This window comes from Ciconia boyciana, chromosome 10 (assembly GCF_034638445.1).
Source record: "Ciconia boyciana chromosome 10, ASM3463844v1, whole genome shotgun sequence".
Lineage (NCBI taxonomy): Eukaryota > Metazoa > Chordata > Aves > Ciconiiformes > Ciconiidae > Ciconia > Ciconia boyciana.
In genome coordinates, this window is record NC_132943.1 from 36,513,507 (window position 1) to 36,535,271 (window position 21,765).

Genomic DNA, 21,765 nt, shown 5'->3' on the forward strand with positions numbered 1-21,765 from the left:
AGAGGTTGCTTTCTAGGATTCAGAAAGACTTCAAGTACATCCTTTACTCCTTAAAAAACCACTAGGGTCATTGAGTAGCTAAGTATATTGAGCAGCTAAGCATCTGGGAAAAAAAAAAACAATGAAAAAAAAAGAGTCAATTAAGTCCATGAAGCACTGAGAGAGTTACTGCCTCATTACTAATATTAGGTAGCTGCACGTAGAACAAGATTTTTCTCTGCTGATTACAGATTAGACCAAACTCAACAATAAAGGTCAAACACTGGAGTTATTTTACACTGGCTGAGATCAGATTCTTTCCAGAATATAAGGTGACTTTGACACATTTCAGCACTAAACCATTCTTTGTGGCAGGTCCTGCCCAACATTTAAGCATCTCCCCGCCCTCCCTTCCACTGGGCATTTTACTGAATGAACACCGTCTTCTAGGATGCAATTTATTTAAAAACATTTATTTTAGGCAAAATTAAACAGACATTTGAGATTACATAGAAATACAGTTTCCAATTGGATCACATAACCTTTTCATTAAAAATGCACTGTTGTGTTGATTTAAGTATCTTTGTATGGATTGACCAGGTATGTAATATTTTACCATGCCATTTGCAGTCAACTATCATAAAAATCAGTAAAGAAAAAAGGTTTCTTAAAATGTGCAAATATTATCTTAGTGTTACCATTGATAATAAATGACCACTAAATAGATGCTTATTATGTAAAGCTTTTTAAAGTACAATAAAAATACAAATTCTATTTGTTAAAAAAGGCCATTGCTATGGCTACTAAACATCCTCATTATACAAATTCCAAAATACTATATGACAAACAAAATTATAAAGACTTTTCTTTATGAAACATATACTATTCTATTTGTTAGTGATTTTATGTATTTTTAATATATATATTTATATATAATACTCTATATGAATGTTGAACAAAGAGAGAGGAAGACTAATGTAATGTAGGACGTTAAGGCCCCCATTCAGCAAGGTATGTGAGCATGTGTCAAACTCAGCAAAAGAATAATCCCATTCATTTCCGTGGACTTCAAAGGTATACGCAGAAGTACTTTGTTGAACAAGGCATAAAGATATACATGGGATGATGAATTTGCAAAATGCATTTTTGGTGTAAACTGCCACCGCTAAGGACAAAACCGTAAGTATCACAAAAAACCTCTCATGAAAAAGGAAAGAAAATATTAAAAAAAAATTCTGAAATTTTGTTTTTTTCCACACCTGTATGTTTTGAGGGGAAAATACGAGAGTTTTTAAAGTTTTTGAATTAAACTAATGTGGAGTTTGGGCATCAAGACACTAATGATGATAATTTTCTGAGACAGATTTAAGATGGTATTTTATTGCTTATGCTAAAGATTAATGAAGAATATGCATAGACAGGTCAGCGTTCAACTCAGTAGCAGCTGAAAATTTTGGTGTGCAGTTATTTCTGTAACATGAACAACCAGCGGGTATGAAGGACTTACTAACTTATACTGAATTCCTGCAGCAAGCTTCAAAATCATAGTAAGGCGTATAACATTAAAGCAGACAGTGAAAAAAATACTCAACAGAGCCTGACTGTAAACACTCAGGGGTTGAAAGTAACTTACAGAATTGAGCCCAGTAAACACAGAGTGCCTGCTTATACACAAAATTACATAAATTCCTAAGTAAATGCAACACTATAGTCTTCTTTTTAAGTTATGGTTATCGTGTAATGAATTCCCAATTACATACTTTACAGTTCAGCTATAAAATATCAAAACAAAGGGCAGTTACTTTGTCCAGTCTGCAATTTAGCAGTTGTTCTATGCTCATTAAACACTAATTAGCATACTAACAATATGTTAGTTTCTAACACATGAATTAAGGACCTAAAAATCTTCTGGATTTTATAAACTAATAACAACATATATACAGCATAGTAACCATACACAGTAACAGAAATCAATTACACGGTATCCAGATTTACCTTTTAAGCATATATTAATGGTTAGTATTTTCTGCTTTTCACTGCAATTTGAAGTTTTTGTACTAGATATTAATCGTTTTACTGCTTGAATAGTAAATAATGCCTTAAAAAACTTCAAAATGCTGCCAAGTGAAGTATTATGTAAAAATCATGCCTGCACATCTGCAAACAGAGAGAGGTATGTGTGAGCTTTCTGAAGAACTTCTCAGGCTAATAATCATAAAGCATAGTAAACTTGGGCCAAAGTGTGAGAGAAAGAAACACAACAGCGTAATTTAATTCATATTTCATAAACAAATACAACTTTTTACATTTGTACAGGGAAAGACTGGAACTAAGTTGGATTTTTACAGAAGCAAACCTCACGAGTTTACATGTTGAAAAAAGCAATTTTTGGCACATGGATAATATCTGTGAATACGTGTTCAGAATTAAAAAAAACCACTGTGTAGGAATTTCACATTTAGTTTCTTGGCATCAGCACCTGCTGTCTAGTGGGTCAAGACAAAATACTGTGCCTTCAAGAGTTAATCCCATTTTGAACCCCTCCTGCAATGAAACAAGACATAGTTAATAAAAAGGAAAACAATTTCTGGAGGATTAAGCTCTCTTTCTAAAAACTTCTAAATTTGAGCTTATCTTTAGGCAGATAAACCATAAGGATACTTCAGAGTGAATTCACAGACATTTACAGTATTTGGTCAGCCAATTTTTAGTAAGTCTTAGTGGTTAACTTATAAAAGGATGCATCTCTGGTATAACAAAAGAAATACTGTATGTATATAAAATGAAAAAATATTATAGAATAAAAATATTGAGTACATATAGAAAAAACAAACAAACTTGATACACACCACGTTGTTCCCGAGTAAAATTCAACATGATTTACAGGGCTACAGATTAGAAAGATTAGGGCTATATGAGCCAAGAGTTTATTATATTTACACTTTAATGAGTCAGATAAGTCACGGACATTGTTACTGATACCAGAAATTCTTAAAACGTCCAGATCAAAATTCCTCTTTTTACTCACATTAGTTTGATTAGTAGGACCACAAAAATGGTTATAAGCCTCCTCTATTGAAAAGAAATTCTTTCTCCAAGTACCTGTGCCTGGTTTAAAAAATGTACTTAGCTTGCATCAGTTCTAAAATAACCACAGCACTTTTAATACAGGGAAAGTGCTCTTGTTTTCATTTCTCTTTTTGCTTTAAAAGAAGCTGAATAATTGTGGCTTGACCTTCAAGAGAAAAGTCACCTTTGAGTCTATAACATTTCAGTCTGTTAGGTGAAAGCACTGTACAGCTATAAGCAATTGGAAACAAGGGCTCTGAATAGAAATGCCATGAGCCCATCAGCTCCAGTGGCAGCTGTCACAATGTTCAGTTCAGTGTTGTCGTAACATACAGTTCACTTAGAGAATGCTGACTGTACGCTGTGAAATCAATAATATGTGCTTTCGTGAAGCAAACAACTTGTAAATAAAATAAATCTTTCTGTAAAGCAATCTGTATTGGGATTAGGCATATACTCAAGCCTTTTTCTCATAATGCACAGCAGTACCTCAAGAGCATACCTTCTGGTTTTAAAAGATAAATCCCAAGTCAAACCAGCTTAATTTCAAACAAATTTAAACCACAGGCTAGAATTTTAAAAGCGTATGAATATTTAATAACTCCACCAGCTACTGCCATCAGAAGAGAGTATGCTGAGAAATAGAATAAACTTCCTGGCAATGGTTAGTAAATGAGCTGAGATTTTGCAAGTAAAATTTGAATTTTCCTAAAAGGCAGATTCTTACTATGAGATGATGAGACCGTAGCAGTACTGTAGTGTAAACCTTCTCCAACTGCGCTACCCAGTTTGCCCTACCTGGGTGACATGGTGCTGTCAAAGCTCACGGGTGTATTTGACTTTTTCTTTTTTTTCCTCTCTCTATTTTTCAAAGAGCTAACAGGAAGAGCATTCAATGCAAAAGATATTTCAAGCAAACACTATCTGAAGTTCCAAGTCAAACACATCCTGTTATAAACAGACATTGTTCATTTACCCAAAGGATACTATTAATTGATGTAACTGCAATCAAAGGAGGACTGCTTACACAGAAGGAGAATTCAGAGAATTAGCCCTACAGTCTAGCCTGTTAAATTGTAAACCCCACAGTTACGGTGTGTCTGAAATGCTAATTTAAATATTTAACGGCTGCTTCCAGCTTTGAGGTTGTAAAAGGGATAGTTTGTGCTTCAACCTGAGGATGCTTGATACGACTACATAGCAGAAAAGCTATGCAACTGGTTTAACAAGGACAACCAACTTCATTCTTAGCAATCCGGAGAGCCCTTTCAGAGCTGTACCAGCCCTGTGACCAAACATGCACCCCATGCATGGCCTGCATGCTCTTATCTTTCTTCTATACATTTAAGCACTGTTTGCTGGTGTCTTACATAGCTGCACTTCCAATGCCCTTTTTCTGGCTAGCTAAGAGCAAATCAGATTATGCATTTTGGAAGCGCACACATCTCACGGCTCCTGTGTTGATCATGTGGGTTGTTTTTTTTTTTGTTTTATTCCACACAAACTGGTATTTTGTCACTTATCGCTTACCTTGTGTTTGCTATGACTTTGCTTTGAACTATTTCTACTTTCCTGAAGAACAGTGGTCGTCTCGACCTTTCCTTCTGCAATTTCACTCCAGATCACTTTCCCCCTGCCGTTTAGTCCTCCTCATCTTTTAAGCCGTCTGTGATATTTTGCATTTAGAACAATCACATTTTCATGTCTGTGCAATGTGATCAATGTTAATCCATTAAGAGATTGCTGCACTATATGTATCATAATTATTAAAAAGCCTTTTACTCTTTATTCCCATAGTGAACTATCTTCTGTTCTAAAAGAAAACAGTGACGCAGTTGCCAGGTGTTGTTATTACCGGCATACCTGAGAACCCAGCTTCTATTACAGGCAGAATTGATAAGGACGTAAAACCTGCTACCACAGCGCCAGGAACTGCAGTGTTAACACAGGCATGCTTAAAAATGAATCATGCACATAGCTGTCTATAACAGAAACAGGACATTTCAATGTCAGATACTACAGTTACCAGCAGGCTCAAACCTTCATGGCAACCACAGTGTCAAAAAAACCCATAAAGATGCCATCAAGGTAATCTAGATAACTACCTGGGCATTTTTCAGACTTTAAAATAATGTCAAATCCAGATTTATTCTTCATGAATATTTAAGTGGAAGACAAGAAGTGCATAGGAGTATAAACCAAAGAAAGCTGTACTGTCTCAACTAATATTCCCATTAAATTAAATGCAGCCCTCAAAAGGGAAAAATAAAAAATCAGAACATCCTAGCCCAGCAGATTCTTTGGCAAAGTGATTGCAATCAAATTCCTAAAGATCAGGAAAGCACAGGCTTCAGATCTCCCACAACTATCTCCATTCCTAATCCCACAAGTTTTGCAAATTAACTCCCAATTCTTAAACAATTTTTGGAATCTCCAAAAAGATACTTTGGCAAATATATGATATTAAAAAAAAAAAAAAATAATTCCAATCAACTGTAGTCAACCAAGCTGTGGGAAGACAAGTTTTCAAGAAAAGATTCTCTTTTATGTCCTGACACAGTTGAACTGTGATTAATGCAGACAACAGGGTAAGTATCCTATGCTGAAGTTCTCTCAGCAATGCAGAACAGTTACAGCTTTATGTCCGCTTTCAGGAATACAGTTCATATATACATCTGAACCGCATACATCTCTCAAGTCTTATGGCTCCTACTGGAAGCTGCTGTATGATTATTATAGTATCCATCATACAGCATATGCCTACTCTCAACTCTCCACTCCAAAACCCAGCATTCGCAGCTGCAATAATAATGATGTCAGTTGGAATGACTGAGCAGATTATAAATTATGATTTGTTTGTATCTTTTTCTAATAAACTCGATTAATGCGTTAGGCAGAGTATTTTTTCTTTAAAAATGACATATATAGTCAGCCCTTGGTACACATTACATACTCTATATATAAAAAATGCATCATTCATTTTAATACACAGTGTTTAAAATATTTTGCCTTGTGAAATTCAGACATTTCAGCTTGTAATAACATGTGTTCTTAGCATAACGCACTGCCTGTTCATTAAAAAACATGTGTGCCATGGCTTCCTGTACTTTAAAGGTTCAGGAAACAGTAACTCCTCATTTGGTCAGAAAACCTCTCAAATCTGCTGATTTTCAGGGAATGCAGAAAAAGGCCATCCTCTGATATGGGACAGGAGTGGGAACAGGAAGGAATATAATGTGTGCATCGCTTCTGTGTTCATATCCCCACGATGACAGTGTCAAGTAACTTTCTTACTTCCAAGGTGATTTAACTCAAGGACTGAACATCTTAATTACCCAGAAAAACGATGGTATTTTACCAACATATATGATTGGTCTCTTAAAGAAAGAAGCAAAGCTTATTTGCACTAGAAAAAAGTAACCTGAAAACAACCTTTCTTCCAAAACTCCCACTTTTTTGTGTCTATTGTTCTCTGGGTACCCAGCCCCCCAAGTCGGAAGATAGGGACGGGGACCAGAATGGAGCCCCAATAATCCAGGGGGAAATGGTTAGCGACCTGCTGCACCACTTAGACACTCACAAGCCTATGGGGCCTGATGAGATCCACCCAAGAGTACTGAAGGAGCTGGCAGATGTGCTCACCAAGCCCCTTTCCATCAATTACCAGCAGTCCTGGCTAACTGGGGAGGTCCCAGCTGACTGGAGATTAGCAAATGTGACGCCCATCTACAAGAAGGGCCGGAAAGAGGACCCGGGGAACTACAGGCCTGTCAGCCTGGCCTCGGTACCAGGGAAGCTGATGGAGCAGATCATCATGAGTGTCATCACACGGCATGTAGAGGATAACCAAGGGAGCAAGCCCAGCCAGCATGGGTTCAGGAAAGGCAGGTCCTGCTTGACCAACCTGATCTCCTTCTGTGACAAGGTGACCCACCTCGTGGACGAAGGAAAGGCTGTGGATGTTGTCTATGTAGACTTCAGTAAAGCCTTTGACACGGTTTCCCACAGCATTCTCCTGGAGAAACTGGCTGCTCATGGCTTGGACGGGTGTACTCTTTGCTGGGTAAAGAACTGGCTGGATGGCTGGGCCCAAAGAGTGGTGGTGAATGGAGTTTACTCCAGTTGGCGGCCGGTCACATGTGGTGTTCCCCAGGGCTCTGTGTTGGGGCCAGTCCTGTTTAATATCTTTATCAATGATCTGGACGAAGGGGTCAAGTGCACCCTCAGTAAGTTTGCAGATGACACCAAGTTGTGTGGGAGTGTTGATCTGCTTGAGGGGAGGAAGGCTCTACAGAGGGACCTGGACAGGCTGGATCGATGGGCCGGGGCCAATTGTATGGGGTTCAACAAGGCCAAGTGCAAGGTCCTGCACTTGGGCCACAGCAACCCCATGCAACGCTACAGGCTTGGGGAAGAGTGGCTGGAAAGCTGCCCAGCAGAGAAGGACCTGGGGGTGTTGGTTGACAGTCGTCTGAATATGAGCCAGCAGTGTGCCCAGGTGGCCAAGAAAGCCAATGGCATCCTGGCTTGTATCAAAAATAGCGTGGCCAGCAGGACTAGGGCAGTGATCGTGCCCCTGTACTCGGTACTGGTGAGGCTGCACCTCGAATGCTGTGTTCAGTTTTGGGCCCCTCACTACAAGAGAGACATTGAGGGGCTGGAGCATGTCCAGAGAAGGGCAACGAAGCTGGGGAAGGGTCTGGAGCACAAGGCTGATGGGGAGTGGCTGAGGGAACTGGGGTTGTTCAGCCTGGAGAAAAGGAGGCTGAGGGGAGACCTTCTTGCTCTCTACAACTACCTGAAAGGATGTTGTAGAGAGGTGGGGGTCGGTCTCTTCTCCCAGGTAACAAGTGGTAGGACGAGAGGAGATGGCCTCAAGTTGCGCCAGGAGAGGTTTAGACTGGATATTAGGGAATTTTACTTCACTGAAAGGGTTGTCAAGCATTGGAACAGGCTGCCCAGGGAAGTGGTTGAGTCACTATCCCTGGAGGTATTTAAAAGATGTTTGGATGAGGTGCTCAGGGACATGGTGTAGTGGTGGTCTTGGTAGTGTTAGGTTTACGGTTGGACTTGATAATCTTAAAGGTCTTTTCCAACCTATACAATTCTGTGATTCTGTGATAAGACGTGAGCTATTCCAGTTAAAAACGGTAAACAGTAACAGAAGAAGAACTTCGATTTTATCAGAAGATAAATTTGCCAAAGTCAACCTTAAGGCTCTGAGGTTAGCTCACTTATCACTTCACAGAGACTTCACTCAATGAGCTATAGTCAGCACAAACCCAATGAACCAATGATAAATTTACAAGGCTCTGAGAAGATAATTTAGAGGGCTGAGCATAACTTATTTCAGATGGGAAGATGTCAAGACTACTGACTGCTTCAGGCCATGCAGGGAGAATGGCTTGCAGCTCCTGGAAGCTTTATGATATTAACTACCTTGAGATTTTAATAAATTATAGCAGCTGTTGCTGGTATGATTCATGATCCAGGGAAACTTCCCCTCACTGCAAGATTTCTGGGAAAACAGATAGATTCATTTTATTAATGTCTGGATACAGTCAAAATAGAGAGGATGAAAATATGTTTCAGCGTAAGGGTGGGGGGAAACAGGAGGTTGGATAGTCATCAGAGAGGCCTGAGCTGTAAAAGTCACATCTCGGCACATGTTTGAGTTTTGAGCTCTCCAAAAAGATCAACGGAGATTGGACTGAGAAATGGAATAGGAAGAGCTTAAGTGTGAAATTTGGATCCTCACTAAAGTTTAAACATAAAAATGTTCCCCCAGAGGTCAGGGAACTTTATCTGGTCTCATTAAGTTCAGAATATTGGATGCAAAGGAAAAGCACCCACTACTTAAGAGTTTATTCTCCAATGCCTTTTCTGCTGTGCTGTGCTTTCCTCTCCCACTTTACTTACACATCACCTTCCAATGCACGCATATGCCGAGCCAGCTTTTCTGCAGACTGGGGCATGTTTGCTGAGGCAGCTGACATAGCTCTCTACATGAGAAATAGGGTAAGAGAGGCTGGACTGAGCTGCTCCAACCAGGCTGTCACTGCTTGGTGCCGAGGCAGCTTGCGTCCCACTCAGTGTAGGATAAACTGCATTTAATACCCTCTCAGAGTAAATTTATACTGTGAACTGTTAGATGTGTTTGTAAACAACTTACCTTTGTATATTTAATGGAATGCAGATTTACTGAAATTCAGGCTGTACTATCATAATGTGAAGATAACAGATTCCTTCACTTTGTATTCCAGAGAAGGAAAGAAGCCTACATTTCTCTTTCCTGTTTCTTAATGTTAGATTTCCCAGAAGACATTACCTGTTCTGTGGTTTTACCTTTTGTAGGTCCATTTCAGCTTCCTTCCTTATAGGCTGTGTATCTAACAACCGCTGACTTCTAGCACAGCTATCTTTTGCTCATTGCAAGTTTTAAAATAATTATTTCCAACTAAAAACACATTCACAAATGTGATTGTACTAACACAAAAATCTATGTATCAAAGGTTTTCTTAAACCTTTTCACTAATGACAATCCGATGATGAAAACTGGAGATTTCACTGGCACACATGGAAAACAAACAGCAATGAAAATGAAGGCTTAGTATTAGCAGCTGATAAGACAGACTAAAGAAAACTAAAATCAGCTGTGTCTACCTTAAAAATTGTAGGCCTCTAAAAATTAAAATGGCCCTGACTTAGAGTTGTATATATAAAATATGAATCTTAAAAGTTTTTATATTTATATATGTACACACATATGCGTAAAAATAAAAACACCAGACATGAACACATGCACACTTCAATTGCAAATGCTTTAAATACCATTATTAAAATATGATATACCAACCATCGCTGACGCTAGGCACCCAGGAAAGCACAAGAAGATAAAAGAGATATTAGGAAAAACATGTTTCAATCTGTATTTTGCACCAACCATCTAGTAAAATAACTGCATATAGCTTTTGCTTTGGCCAAAGTCAGAAGTTTTATTTTCATAACCTGTCAGTTTGACGCTTGTTCTCAATTGGAGTATACATGAATAAGTTTTGTGCCTACATGAAGAACCACAAATTAATTTTCAGTGAAAGTGTCAGGGTATGCTAAGACTGTTATGCTAGACTCTCTAATTGTGAGACTAGTTTATAAAGCAGATTAAAAACTTGGAAAAAATAAAATACGTATGTGCAGGGGGGAATACCAGACCAATGCAATATTCTTTGCAATAGGCCATAGTAACAACCTAAGGTTTGGGGGTTTTGTTATTGGTCGGTTGTTTGCTTTTTTAGGTCAAGAAAGTACAAACAATTATAGGAGTTTTTCATTTTATGACTTCAAAAATATTTGATAAAGATTTCTACCGTTCCATTCACTGATGTTTTGTGAGTTGATAACATTTTGCAGCCTTATATGCTAATAATATGAAATTTTGCCAAAATATTACCTGTAATAAGAACTCTTAGTGTATGACATTTACCTACAGTCAGAGGATTCTTCCTAGTACCCACAGATACTACAGTATACTTTTTCCTAAAATGGGCTATACACAAGGGAACCATTGATACGTATCAACGTGAGGTGCTAAAAGATTTGGGTTTTTTTGTGCTAAAGGGCTTGGCAATAACGTTATAGCACTCACAAGACACAAGCATTTTTACTGGAATTGCAAAGAAGCCAGTTTTGGCTTTTAGCTGCTATCTGAAATTATTTGGGCCAGAGTACAGGTGAGCAAGAATCTAGATTTCTTACTTCATAGTTAGTGGTGTTTGCCAGTGGCACCATCCTAAACTGACATGGAAAATGAAATTTCACAAGGAACAGGAATTCAAAAATTTTACTTAGGTAAATTAAACAGTATTTAAATCTTATTTCAGCCATTTTGAAATGTTTATGCTGCTCTCCAGGCAGAAGAGAGGGACTGAAGGAGCCTGAGAGCTAGCTCTCTTGGGCTTTGCGGGCTCTCGAGATACAAGAGGGCTGGAAGCCCTGGCAACACTTTCTGCTGAAGAGCCAGGATCCTAGAAATTCAAGTTCCCAGTATTTTCAGCCTTCTGTTTTGCTGGCAGGCTGCTGAAAAAAAAGAGATAAGCAAGCTGGCAAGGAACTAGCAGCTTGGAAAGTCTGACTGAAGAGAGTAATTTATTCCAAAACTTGAAGGCTTTCTCCTAGAATTGCTTCAAAATTGGGTCAATAACTGAACAGATACTGTTGACTGTTTCAGAATCAACAAACATTTTCTGATAGAAACACATCAGTTCAGAATTCTTGAATCAATTCTCAATAGTTTAATTGTCCCAGAGTGCCATAGTCCAATACAGCTATTTTTAAGGGCAGCAGAAAATTGCCACGGCCCATTAAGCATGTACTTTGCCTATGCCAATGCTATGGAAAACCAGACTAATGCCACTGAGGGAAAGATCAGGTTATAGCGGGGTGGTGGTGATTGCTGGAACTGAAGAGTAACAGCGTCAGTCTACCTGTAGGGCTCTCGTCTCTGCTCTCTTTTTTAGCTCACTCAGTCCCTTCCCAAGCAAGAGTAGCAGTATCCGTTTCGATTACATTGCTGATAAACCCTAAATCAGTGCATGTGTCTATTAATACCATGGGCTAACATTTGTAAGGATCTTCAGGCAGACAAATTCAAAGTCCAACTCAAAGACCATGAGATATACTTACAAAAGGAATAGTCAGAAATAGGTGGGTTTTTTTTCTATGTATTTGTGTCTGCAGTCTGGAATACATTTTCAGAATAATGTAGATACGTTATTTCAAGAACATTCATGCAGCTATAGAAAACTGCATAATTGATAACCCAATGGTTACCTGCATCTCATCTAGTTTGGACTGAATGTCTGGAGGGAAATCTCCTGCTCCGCAGCTAAAAGGGTCAAAAGGTTCTGCTCCAAAAAGGTCTCTCTCTGGAACAAGAGAAAAGTGAGTCAGCAAGAGAAAATGTACAGGCTATGACAATAGCTCTTTGAAAAACTCAGCTTACATCTCCTTAAAAGCTGAATAATAGCACCTCCAGATATGCAACTGATTAACCACAACTTTTAACATCAAAATTCGAAAGCCATGTCTTGATTAGTTTTCCAAAGTTTAAAACTCAAATATTTTTCCAAGAACTTCATCAACTTCTGTTTAAGCCTCTATTTAGCTTTCATTAACGTTTGTGCCTTCAAGAGGAATTTTAGGGATCTGATGAGAAGCTCCAATTTGAACAGGGCATCTCCTACTGAAGTGCGCTCTGGAATCGGTGTGTATAGGTGTTTCACAAATGAGGAGGGAACAACTAGACATCAGTTGTCAAATTTCGTCTTAACATTACATCAGAAACATATTCTTGCAAACAACCTAGCCTGCACGTCCCCTGTCTGCCACTTCTTACCATCTGGTTAAGGACATCTTTAAACAACTACCCTTACTCGTGGAAGGCAAGGCCTACATTTAATAGAGTTCCTCAATGCAGAGCTGACAGTAACTAAAACTAAATGTCAGGCCTTTAAAATCTTGCATAAGATCAAGTCAAGAAAGAAAGAATGAAAAAAGCATAGGACCATGAAAGGTCACTTACCCTGAAATTCCACTAAATCTGGATCCATAAATAGAATGTTTGCAAATTTCTCTCTGTCAATACCATCCAGTTTCTCACTTTTTCTTAACAGTAGTATGCTTTCTAGTGGTCAGGGGGTTTTTTGTTTGTTTCTTTTTTGACTGGACAAGAAGAAATACCTCCAATACATTTTTTTTTTCTTATTAGAACAGTGTAATGCTAGTTCTTCACATCTTACAGCCCAAATATTTTGGGGTTTGTTTTTTTTTTCTCAGTAATGGGATTTTTTTTTTCTCTCTACATGTAATGGTGCCATCTATACAGACCTTTTCTATCGCACATTGGGTTGAACTAAATCAGTAAGAAAATAATTTTGCTAACCCAACCCAACCACATTGATTGCAAAATTTACAGAACCAAGTTAATACAGTCTTGTCATTGATGGAGAGAAAATTAAAGTGATATCCTATCTCCTAACTTTCATGGTTGTACAGCAAGCAACCTGGTAAGCATTCTACCTACCTTAAAACAATGTTAGCTTAAGAGCATGAGAGTAAAAGGGGCCATTAGTATCTTCAAAAGGACTGGATAGTTTTCTGGTAAGCACAAAATTTTACCCTTAACATCCAAGATATGGAAGCTGACAACTGACTACTTGACACAAAATCCATGTTGCAGTGTTACCAGTCATGCTATCAATGCTGAAGATCATGCATATAGCTAAATAAATGTCTTTATTTTGGCCTCCTTGGAGTCAAGAGTTTTAGACCTGTACTTGTCTAGGCTCTTCAACATTTTATTGTGTGTCAGTCTGCATGGGTTTTGACCTAATCATTTAGGTGTTATCAAGCTGCACAATAGGCATTTTAAATAATTAGCAGCTACCAGCATTAATTCCCATAATAAAGTACAGAAACAAGTAGGAACTTGATTTCAGATTACAGATTTCGATAACTGTGGCTAAAAAGCTACAAACTGCCACATGGGACCAGGAGATGGTCCAGACTGGAGAGCCTTATTCCAAAAGCCCACCTGAGCGCCCCCTAAAATCTTGTCTTTTCTGGCAGAGGCAGACCACTTGCATGCAAAAGAGACTTTAACTAGGATAATCTAATGTAAAAATTAGGATCTACCCTGCCCCTTGCCTCTTTCACAGCCAAGATGTGTCTGCTTCAGTATAACCATTGTCCTTACATGCTCCGATGCTCCTACCAAGTAACCTTCAGATGTGTAGCAGCTTTGACTTTCAATCTAACCTCTACTGGGCAGAAAGTGATTATGCTTTATGCTCCTCATAAGTCTACTTGTTCATTACGTAGGTCCATTTTCCTTCTTTTCTTCTCCCCTCCTGCCCCCGTAGGTTCTTTTTACCCTTAAAAGGAGCTGGCAGTTTTCTGTGTGGTCAGACAGCTAAAAGCAGCCAGTTTCAACACCAAGCCTTCACAAACATTCAAGGAATGTATTTAGGAAAAAACAGTAAAGAACACAACTCTTGCATTTCTTAGTACTGAAATATGACTTAAGACTATTTTTGAAAGCAAGTATTTTGTACACTATTATGGATATTATCTCATTCGTGCCTTATTATTGGGCTTTTATTAACGACAGCACTTCTAAGCTCATTAGTAGGAGAATGGCAGAAGCTTTAGTCCTTTAATGTCACCTGCCTTCAGGTGAAGGATTACTTCATTTATATTGTTATTCAAGGCAGACTTTAAAATTAACCTGAGTGTAATTCTAAGTGACAGAGCCTAATAAACCCTGTACAGAATCAAATTCAAAATACAGAACTATTTCCTAGCTGAGTTTCTATGAAAACTTATTAATTTGGGAACTATCTTTATTATAACCTGCTAACCATTTCAGTAAACTGGCTGAAAAAGTCCATAGTACAACTGCTTTTCTGCATTTAAAGTCTGTGTGTTATTTGAGAGATTGCACTGCTAAGAGTCAGGGAGGGATAAAGTTCCATGAAGTATTTTCAACAGCATCATCAGTATTTCTCTTTTGAACAGAAGCTGAAGAAGATGTGGAAACTGGAAAAATACAAAAATTTAGTCACTGCAGAGCTGCACTATTGTATGGGATCTCCATAAGCATATCTGCTAGTGTTCACTCCACTGTTCACAGGGGGGCTCCTTTCTGGCAGACATGGGATAAATCAGTGCTTTTTCATTTCAGGCTAGAGTATTTGCATGAAGGTTAACTATAACAGGAATATCTTGCCTGGCACATTCCCCAAAATAATTGTAGCACAGACAGGCATTTCTTTCTCCGATACACAGCAACCAGTAAGCCTTTGAAAACGATCCTTTCAAACAGCACATATAATTTCCTTTCCCTTTCCCATTCGTTTCTGGATGGAAATAAATTCACAGCTTGGGAAATCAACCAACAAATTCAAAACCATGAAATGCTGATGTTTTACATCCGCAACTCAAACCACAGAAGACATGAATAAATTCTTGTTTCTGTGACCTATCTGCCATTCAGGACAAGAAACACGTAATACTGCAGAGTAGCCACCTGCACTCTGTAATAAACTCAAAACTAGCAATTACCAAGTAAAACTACAAATATTTGGCTTTTCTGCTGTATTTTGCATCCCAATCTTCTTTACCTTAGCTATCATCCAGGCACAGAGTTATACTGATATATGCTTTCCCCAGATGTCCTGGAGCAGCTGTGGTGACAAATAAAAATTAATCACACTGAAGACAAGTACTCAAGAAAATATTTGGAATAAGCTGAAGTAGTGAAGTCTGGGAAGCTTTTCCCTTAGCTGCAGACTACTCCATATTTTTTTCTTTTGGAATTATTACAGCATAAAAAATGGTTCCACCATTATTCTGACAACAGACTCTTAAATATCTCTGGAAAGATGGCACCTGGGAGCAGATTTCTACAGCTGCCAGTTGTGACCTTGGATTGTTCAAGATGCATTTGAGGGAAATAAATGTTGAACAATTCAATAGAGAATGCTCCTCTCCAGATCTTTTCCGAGATATGACAATAATGCTGGGCCAACAAGAAACACATAAATTAATTCCTCCTTTAATTAATTAAAATTAATCAATTAATTCTGTCCTTTAAGATCACTTACAAGAACATTTGCAATCCCTTACTCCACGAGGAAGCAGCAGCACGGTCTTTAACATTGCATTTTTGGCTGCCCTAACTATGCATTGGTCAACTGTTCAATTAAGCCATTACTATAATGGGCTGCAATGTTTATGTTTAGCCTGCAAGCTGGTTACTGCAAACTTAGTATTAAAAGAAGTATTTCTCAGCAACATTTTGAGTAGAAATACAATTCTGGAAAGGGCTTTTGTTTTTGAAAGAATTGCTTTTTTGCAATTATTACCTAAAGAGACACCACATATTTGTCCAACCTGCAACTTCCTGTCTAAAAATCATGCAATTTTCTCCTTTAAAATAGGTAAAAACAATCTATTTGCTATCACTGATATACCCAGTAGCAGACATTTACTGAGAATCCATATTGGTACAATGCTGAATAAGAACTCAAAATTTCAAGAAATTTCTCCCTTTTTTGAAGCTTAAACGCTTTGGAGATAACCGCCTTTCTGAGAAAAGGTCAGTGTTGCACTCTTCCAGCATTAGAGTGCCAGGTTTCTTGAACTACGTACTGCGAGCTAGTCAAAGCAAAAGATAAAATTTATAATCCCCTAATTTTTGCTGGGGAAACTACCCAAAGGAGAGCTGGCAACCAAAATTCTAACTCTAGGAATTTCTCTTTATGAAAAGCTTAACTTCTCATCCCGGTGCCAATTATCAACTATGAAGCTTTTGGTCTTGGAGGAATCCAAAGTGCTTGGTGTTGTTACCGGTTTCCTGCAAATAGGACCTGTGTTTCCTGTGCAGTGTTATTCTTGGGTGATTTATCAAACTGTCCAGTTGATGACTAAGATGAACTTTGGCTTTGAAAAGTTCATTTTGCTTGAGCAGACCAAGTGGCATCCCTAGGTAACAGGCAGATGAACCTCACTTAGATGAACGGAGCAACTGAGGTTGACACTAGCAAATAGATGGTGCATCCTTAACTTTCACCTTATTTACTACTGAATGTGATAAAGGTGAAAGTTATAAAACCGATAAAATCCAAGAAAAATCACCCTATAATTTAATCAAAAGTGATGGAAAAAAAACGCTCAAGTGCAGTGACAAAGTAGAGATAAGAACGTGAAAATATGTTCAGAAGACCTCACAAAAGGGGAGACTCCAAGCTTCGGCTCCTCTTGGTTGCCACCTATCTGACTTGTATTGGAGAAAGAAATGCCAGCTTGCTTGTACTGGCAGCAATAACACCACATAAACCAACATATTATTGTACATTATTATAGCAATGTACCATTACACAGCCTGAATGAGATTCTTATGGGACCTGAACTTTCTCTTCTAAGAAAATAAGTACTATTTTGATTATAAAATATTCGTCTTCTGTTTCAAATTGCATTTTTGAAATATGCCAAAGGGTGTTAATAGCTGATGAATGCAACAATTTTCAACATACAAAGTACTATGACGTAGACTGAAAGAGCAGGGATCAAAAGTATAAAGCCTGTGATGTACTTCTGTAATCTCTCTCTGAAGCACGGCACACTGAGGAGCACAGAGAATTAACAGACACTGACTACCACATCTCTGAACTACATCATCTTAATTTAAAGCAAATGAATGAAGTGCAGAAGAAACAACTATTTTAAACAGTACATATCACTGAATAAGCAACTTATTTATAGTATTTTCTATATTACAAAACTCACTGACTACACAACTACAAAACCTACTGGAATTCTCAAGACCACTCAGCATTGAGTGCTGACTCCCACAAGATTTCTAGCCACAATTTCAACAAAATCAAGGTCGGACAATAGCTAAAAAAAAAAAAAAATTCATCTTGTAATTCAATTCAAGTTGTTATTTTTGAAGCTGGATATGCACACTGAGAATGATTTTGTGGCATTGTCTGTAGTTTCAGAGGAACAAATTTGAAAACACAAAAAGAGTTCTTGGAGGGTGTGTCTTTGAATTATTTTTTTGTTGTTCTTTACAAAGCCATAAAAATTCTCTTAATAGAACAGTTCTATTCTAATATTGTTTTAAGTTATTTAAGAATAGTTAATATTAACTATTCCTAATAGAATAGTTTTAAATTCTGTTAATATACCCTTTGAGAAACCCACAGAAATTCATCTAAATTAATTTAAAATCTTCTGTTAAAAAAGAACATATTTTTTAATTGAATCAATAGACTCGATATCTACTTTCTCTTTAGAGGGTGACAGTCATTCTGAGCAATGGAAACAAAAGGTGCATAGGATATGGTACTGGGGAAGACATTCACTGACTTAAGCTTTACAATGCATTTTTATAATTGCGCACAGCTCTCATTCATACCTGAAAATCGTACATACTAGCAGCATTCCCCAAAACAGGCAGAAACTCTTCAAATGTGGTTTTATAAGGTGCCAGGCAGTACCATTAATGTTGCTTATCCATATTAAAATAGGCATCAGAAATAGAAGATACTACACACAAGACTGATATTTCTACAACCTCTGACATTGCTTGTGTATGCTCCGCTCTCCTCTCCCCCAAGGGATTTCCAAAGCTTTTAAAAATTTTTGGACTCTTAAAAGATTTCCAGTGAAGCCAAGAACCTTACCCTAGCTGCTTTCAAGCCTTTGGAAAATAAAATTGCTATTGTTAATAATCTTTTGAAGATCTTTTAGGAGTGGTCCACAAATCTGGAGGGGTTCATCAACTATAACTGAAAAACAAAGCTGTAGATGATACGAAAAGTAGTTTTAAAAATAGTATTCCAAGACAGTCTACATCTTGAGGGATTTCTTCAGCTCTTCCTTCTGCATTATCACCACCATACTTACTCCACCTGCTGTCTTCCCCAGAAACGTAGGCTCTAGATGCTACAACTGTGGCTTGACAAGGAAAGAACTAAAAGGAAGTAAAAATATTTCTCGAAGTACAAAAGAGATACTGTAAAAGAAAAGCCACGTTAAAAGCCAACCAAACTCCTTCAAACTGTTTATATAATAGCTTCAGCAAGTAAATAAATTTGTTTATAATGTAACTTGGCAGCAACATCAATGACTTTGGGAAGATGGTATAAAAATGAAATGGCATTATCAAATGTGATTTACAAAAACTGTATTTGGCTTTTCATGCAAAATGTACGTAAACCTTTAAAGATGCTTTATTAAAAAAATATAATGGAAGCAAAAATTAGGTCAGTTGTTACGAAACTTACTGATCTCTGTAGATCTACTGGGTACTGGAGGAGGCTGTGTACCATTGCGAGTAGGTGTTGATGACTGAGGGGATATGGGAGAAAAGGGAACCATATCAAAGATGTCAGTGGAGGGTGATTTAGGTGTCACACTGCCTGCCTACAATAAGGACAATAAATATTAGGGCAATATTTCACATGAAAGATCACAATACTGAATTCTTCAGCATGCAGATAAGAGCCACGTTTTCAAAAAAGTTAAAAATAACCATCAGCATGCAAAAAATAGCTCCGGACACCAAGCAAATGGCATTTGCAGTTCAGAGTCTCAGACATGCTAAAACTCTCCAATATATAAGCAGCATTGTAACTTTTCCATTTTCAGTCCATCTGGTACAGCCAGAAATGTATCACAGTCAAACCTGAGAAAGCTTGTGACAAGCAGTTCTCTATTGCAGACGGATGAATACACGTACGTTCACAAGACCCATTTAAGGTAATACTGCAACAACAATATGCTACGCTCTGGAGTGCACAGAACAAGTAGCTAAAATTAAAAGATACAATCCCAATATTTCTTGTTTACTAATTCTTCCTTACATGATATCTTATTTGGCAACCTAAAAAAACTGGTGTGATCAAAGCTTCAAGTGTATTTTTTGGCAAGTAACAACCTAGACATGCAATACACTGAATATTAATATCCAAAATAAAACTCTCATTCTTGAACGTGTGACAGAAGAGATTTCATTAGTAAGGCCCAGGAATTTGGAAGGGTTCAGAAAAATACCGGATAAGCACAGAAACCCCAAACTGGACAATTACTGTTGTTCTATAGCCGTATTTATTTTTTAGCGATTAATTCCTCCTGCCATCAGTCCATTACTTCAGGACACAAACAAGGCACAGTCAAGTCAGAATAAACTGAACACTGAAGACAGATGATGAGATAGATTAAAACGGAGATTGACAAGCCGAAGGCAAAATATATATGCAAAACTAGTTTGCATGTTAATGTTATTACTTAGACAATACAAAACCCCTACATTCTGTGTATTGGAAAGACTATACAGCCAGGCACGGGGAAAGCTTGCTACTTTCAAATAATTTGACCAAAATATTCACATGAAAATTTTTAAACACAAATTAAATTAGTCACACAGATCCTTTTATTCAGAATGCACGAATATGACAATCTCGCAAGCGGTCTTTTGCACTGCAGGTCCATGAGAGTTTCATGGACCTAACCCTTATTTTGGAATGCTACTTTCTTTAGTGCCTCTGCTGCAGCACCTGAAGCTGCCCTCTCACAGCACACGGCACAGATTTCTAAGCCAAGTCTATAGGTAGCTTTGAACTACCTCTATTTCTCTCTGGAGGCTGCAGTGGCTGCTGAGAAGGAAAGGACATTGATCCATGGTCTCCCACTGAATACACTGCTTAAAGAGAAAACTAGACTCTGAAGTCCTACATTTCCTATTTCTTGGGAGTTTTGAATTTGTATCTTAAATTTGGATTAGGAGAGATCTAGAACTGTTCAATATCTCCAAAAACCTGGGATACTTCTACAAAAGTATACTGAAGTGCCAAGAAAAAAAAAAATAAAAAAAAAAAATCTACATTTAACATGCTGGGGTTTTTTTTGTTCTATTTAAAAAAAAATTAGTCATGTTTCCCTGGCAAGACCAGAACTGAATTAACTTCAGAAAATAACAAATTTTTAAGATTTTTACACATACGGAACTCTTACTGACCTCAACACAAGTTAGCATAGCAATTTCAAAGATAGTCTGTTGTAAAAAGATTTCAGTGCATACTGTTTAGACACAATAGGCTCTTATTACCATGTTCATGGACCTTGCATGAACCTCTGGAGCCTTTGTGCATAGTCAGAGAACCAGTAAAATTTACGTCAGGGAGATCGCTGGATGTCATCTGCTCCCGCTCAAAGCAAGGCAATGGATGTGCTTGACCCAAAGTAATGTACAATGAATCTCCTATTCCATTCTTCATACAAACAAAACTCTCTTGTAGATAGGTTTTGTCTGCATCAGGAAGGTGGGATCAGGTTTAATGCATAGGTACATGCCATACATCAACCTACATTTCCCATCAACACTGATGGATAATCCTAGAATGTCTTGGAGATAGTAAATGCTAATGTAGACTCTCATTTGCTAAATGTTTATGGCTACCTAGAAGCTAGATAGATAAACAGTATTTATGTTTAGTCTTAAATGAGTCTTTTACACAAAAGCAGCAAAACCAATCTTTACACTGTCATTTCCTGTCTATATGCCATTTTGTTGAAGTTTCTGGCCATTTTGATTCTACTGATATAGCAAGTTTAAGTAAAACTATAATTTAGTTATTTTAAGAAATGTATATTTTGGATACATATGAGTACAAGAAGCATTTTTATTTAGTGAACACATGCAGAAAGCCATGATGTTTGCCAAATGCAGCCAAATGTTACTTGCAAATGGAAGAAAAGTCGCGAGTATAAGCATATTGCTATGAAAAAGCAGGCAATATGCCCATTTCGTATTTAAGAATAATTTTCAACCTTCATTTTGCACAGAGTTTTTATAAGGCATGTTAAAATGGCTGATTGTTTTTCTATTAATTCTGTAATTGGGGGGTAGAGGGGGGAGCCCTTGAAGTTGGACTTTTAGAATTATTTGTTTTGAATAACTATTCTTTATATAAAAGAATTTTAACAAAAGATTGACAGATAACACAGAGGTAATTAATTAATGGACTAATTTAAACATGTTGGGAAAATAAGAATTTATGTTTTGAGGGTGAGAGAGAAAAAGCTATGTAGAAATAAGAGTAAATCTTCACAAATTCCATATTTTAAGAGTATCCCTAGATAATCTAAGAT

General features: G+C 37.6%; 1 protein-coding gene across 11 annotated transcripts in view; it reads right to left on the reverse strand.

Annotated features, from left to right (window-relative positions):
- Positions 1–433: 433 nt before the first annotated feature.
- Positions 434–21,765, reverse strand: part of GULP1 (GULP PTB domain containing engulfment adaptor 1) — a 167,307-nt gene continuing 145,975 nt past the window's right edge. For 10 of the 11 annotated variants that reach the window (XM_072873849.1, XM_072873851.1, XM_072873847.1 and 7 more), the window contains 3 exons: positions 18,900–19,038; positions 11,878–11,972; positions 434–2,523 (listed from right to left, as the gene is read on the reverse strand). In XM_072873849.1, the coding sequence (XP_072729950.1) occupies positions 2,452–2,523; positions 11,878–11,972; positions 18,900–19,038 (306 nt within the window). In that variant the 3' untranslated portion in view covers positions 434–2,451. Of the gene's footprint in view, positions 2,524–11,730; positions 11,786–11,877; positions 11,973–18,899; positions 19,039–21,765 lie in introns of all 11 variants that reach the window. The other variant, XM_072873848.1, reaches the window with a different exon arrangement.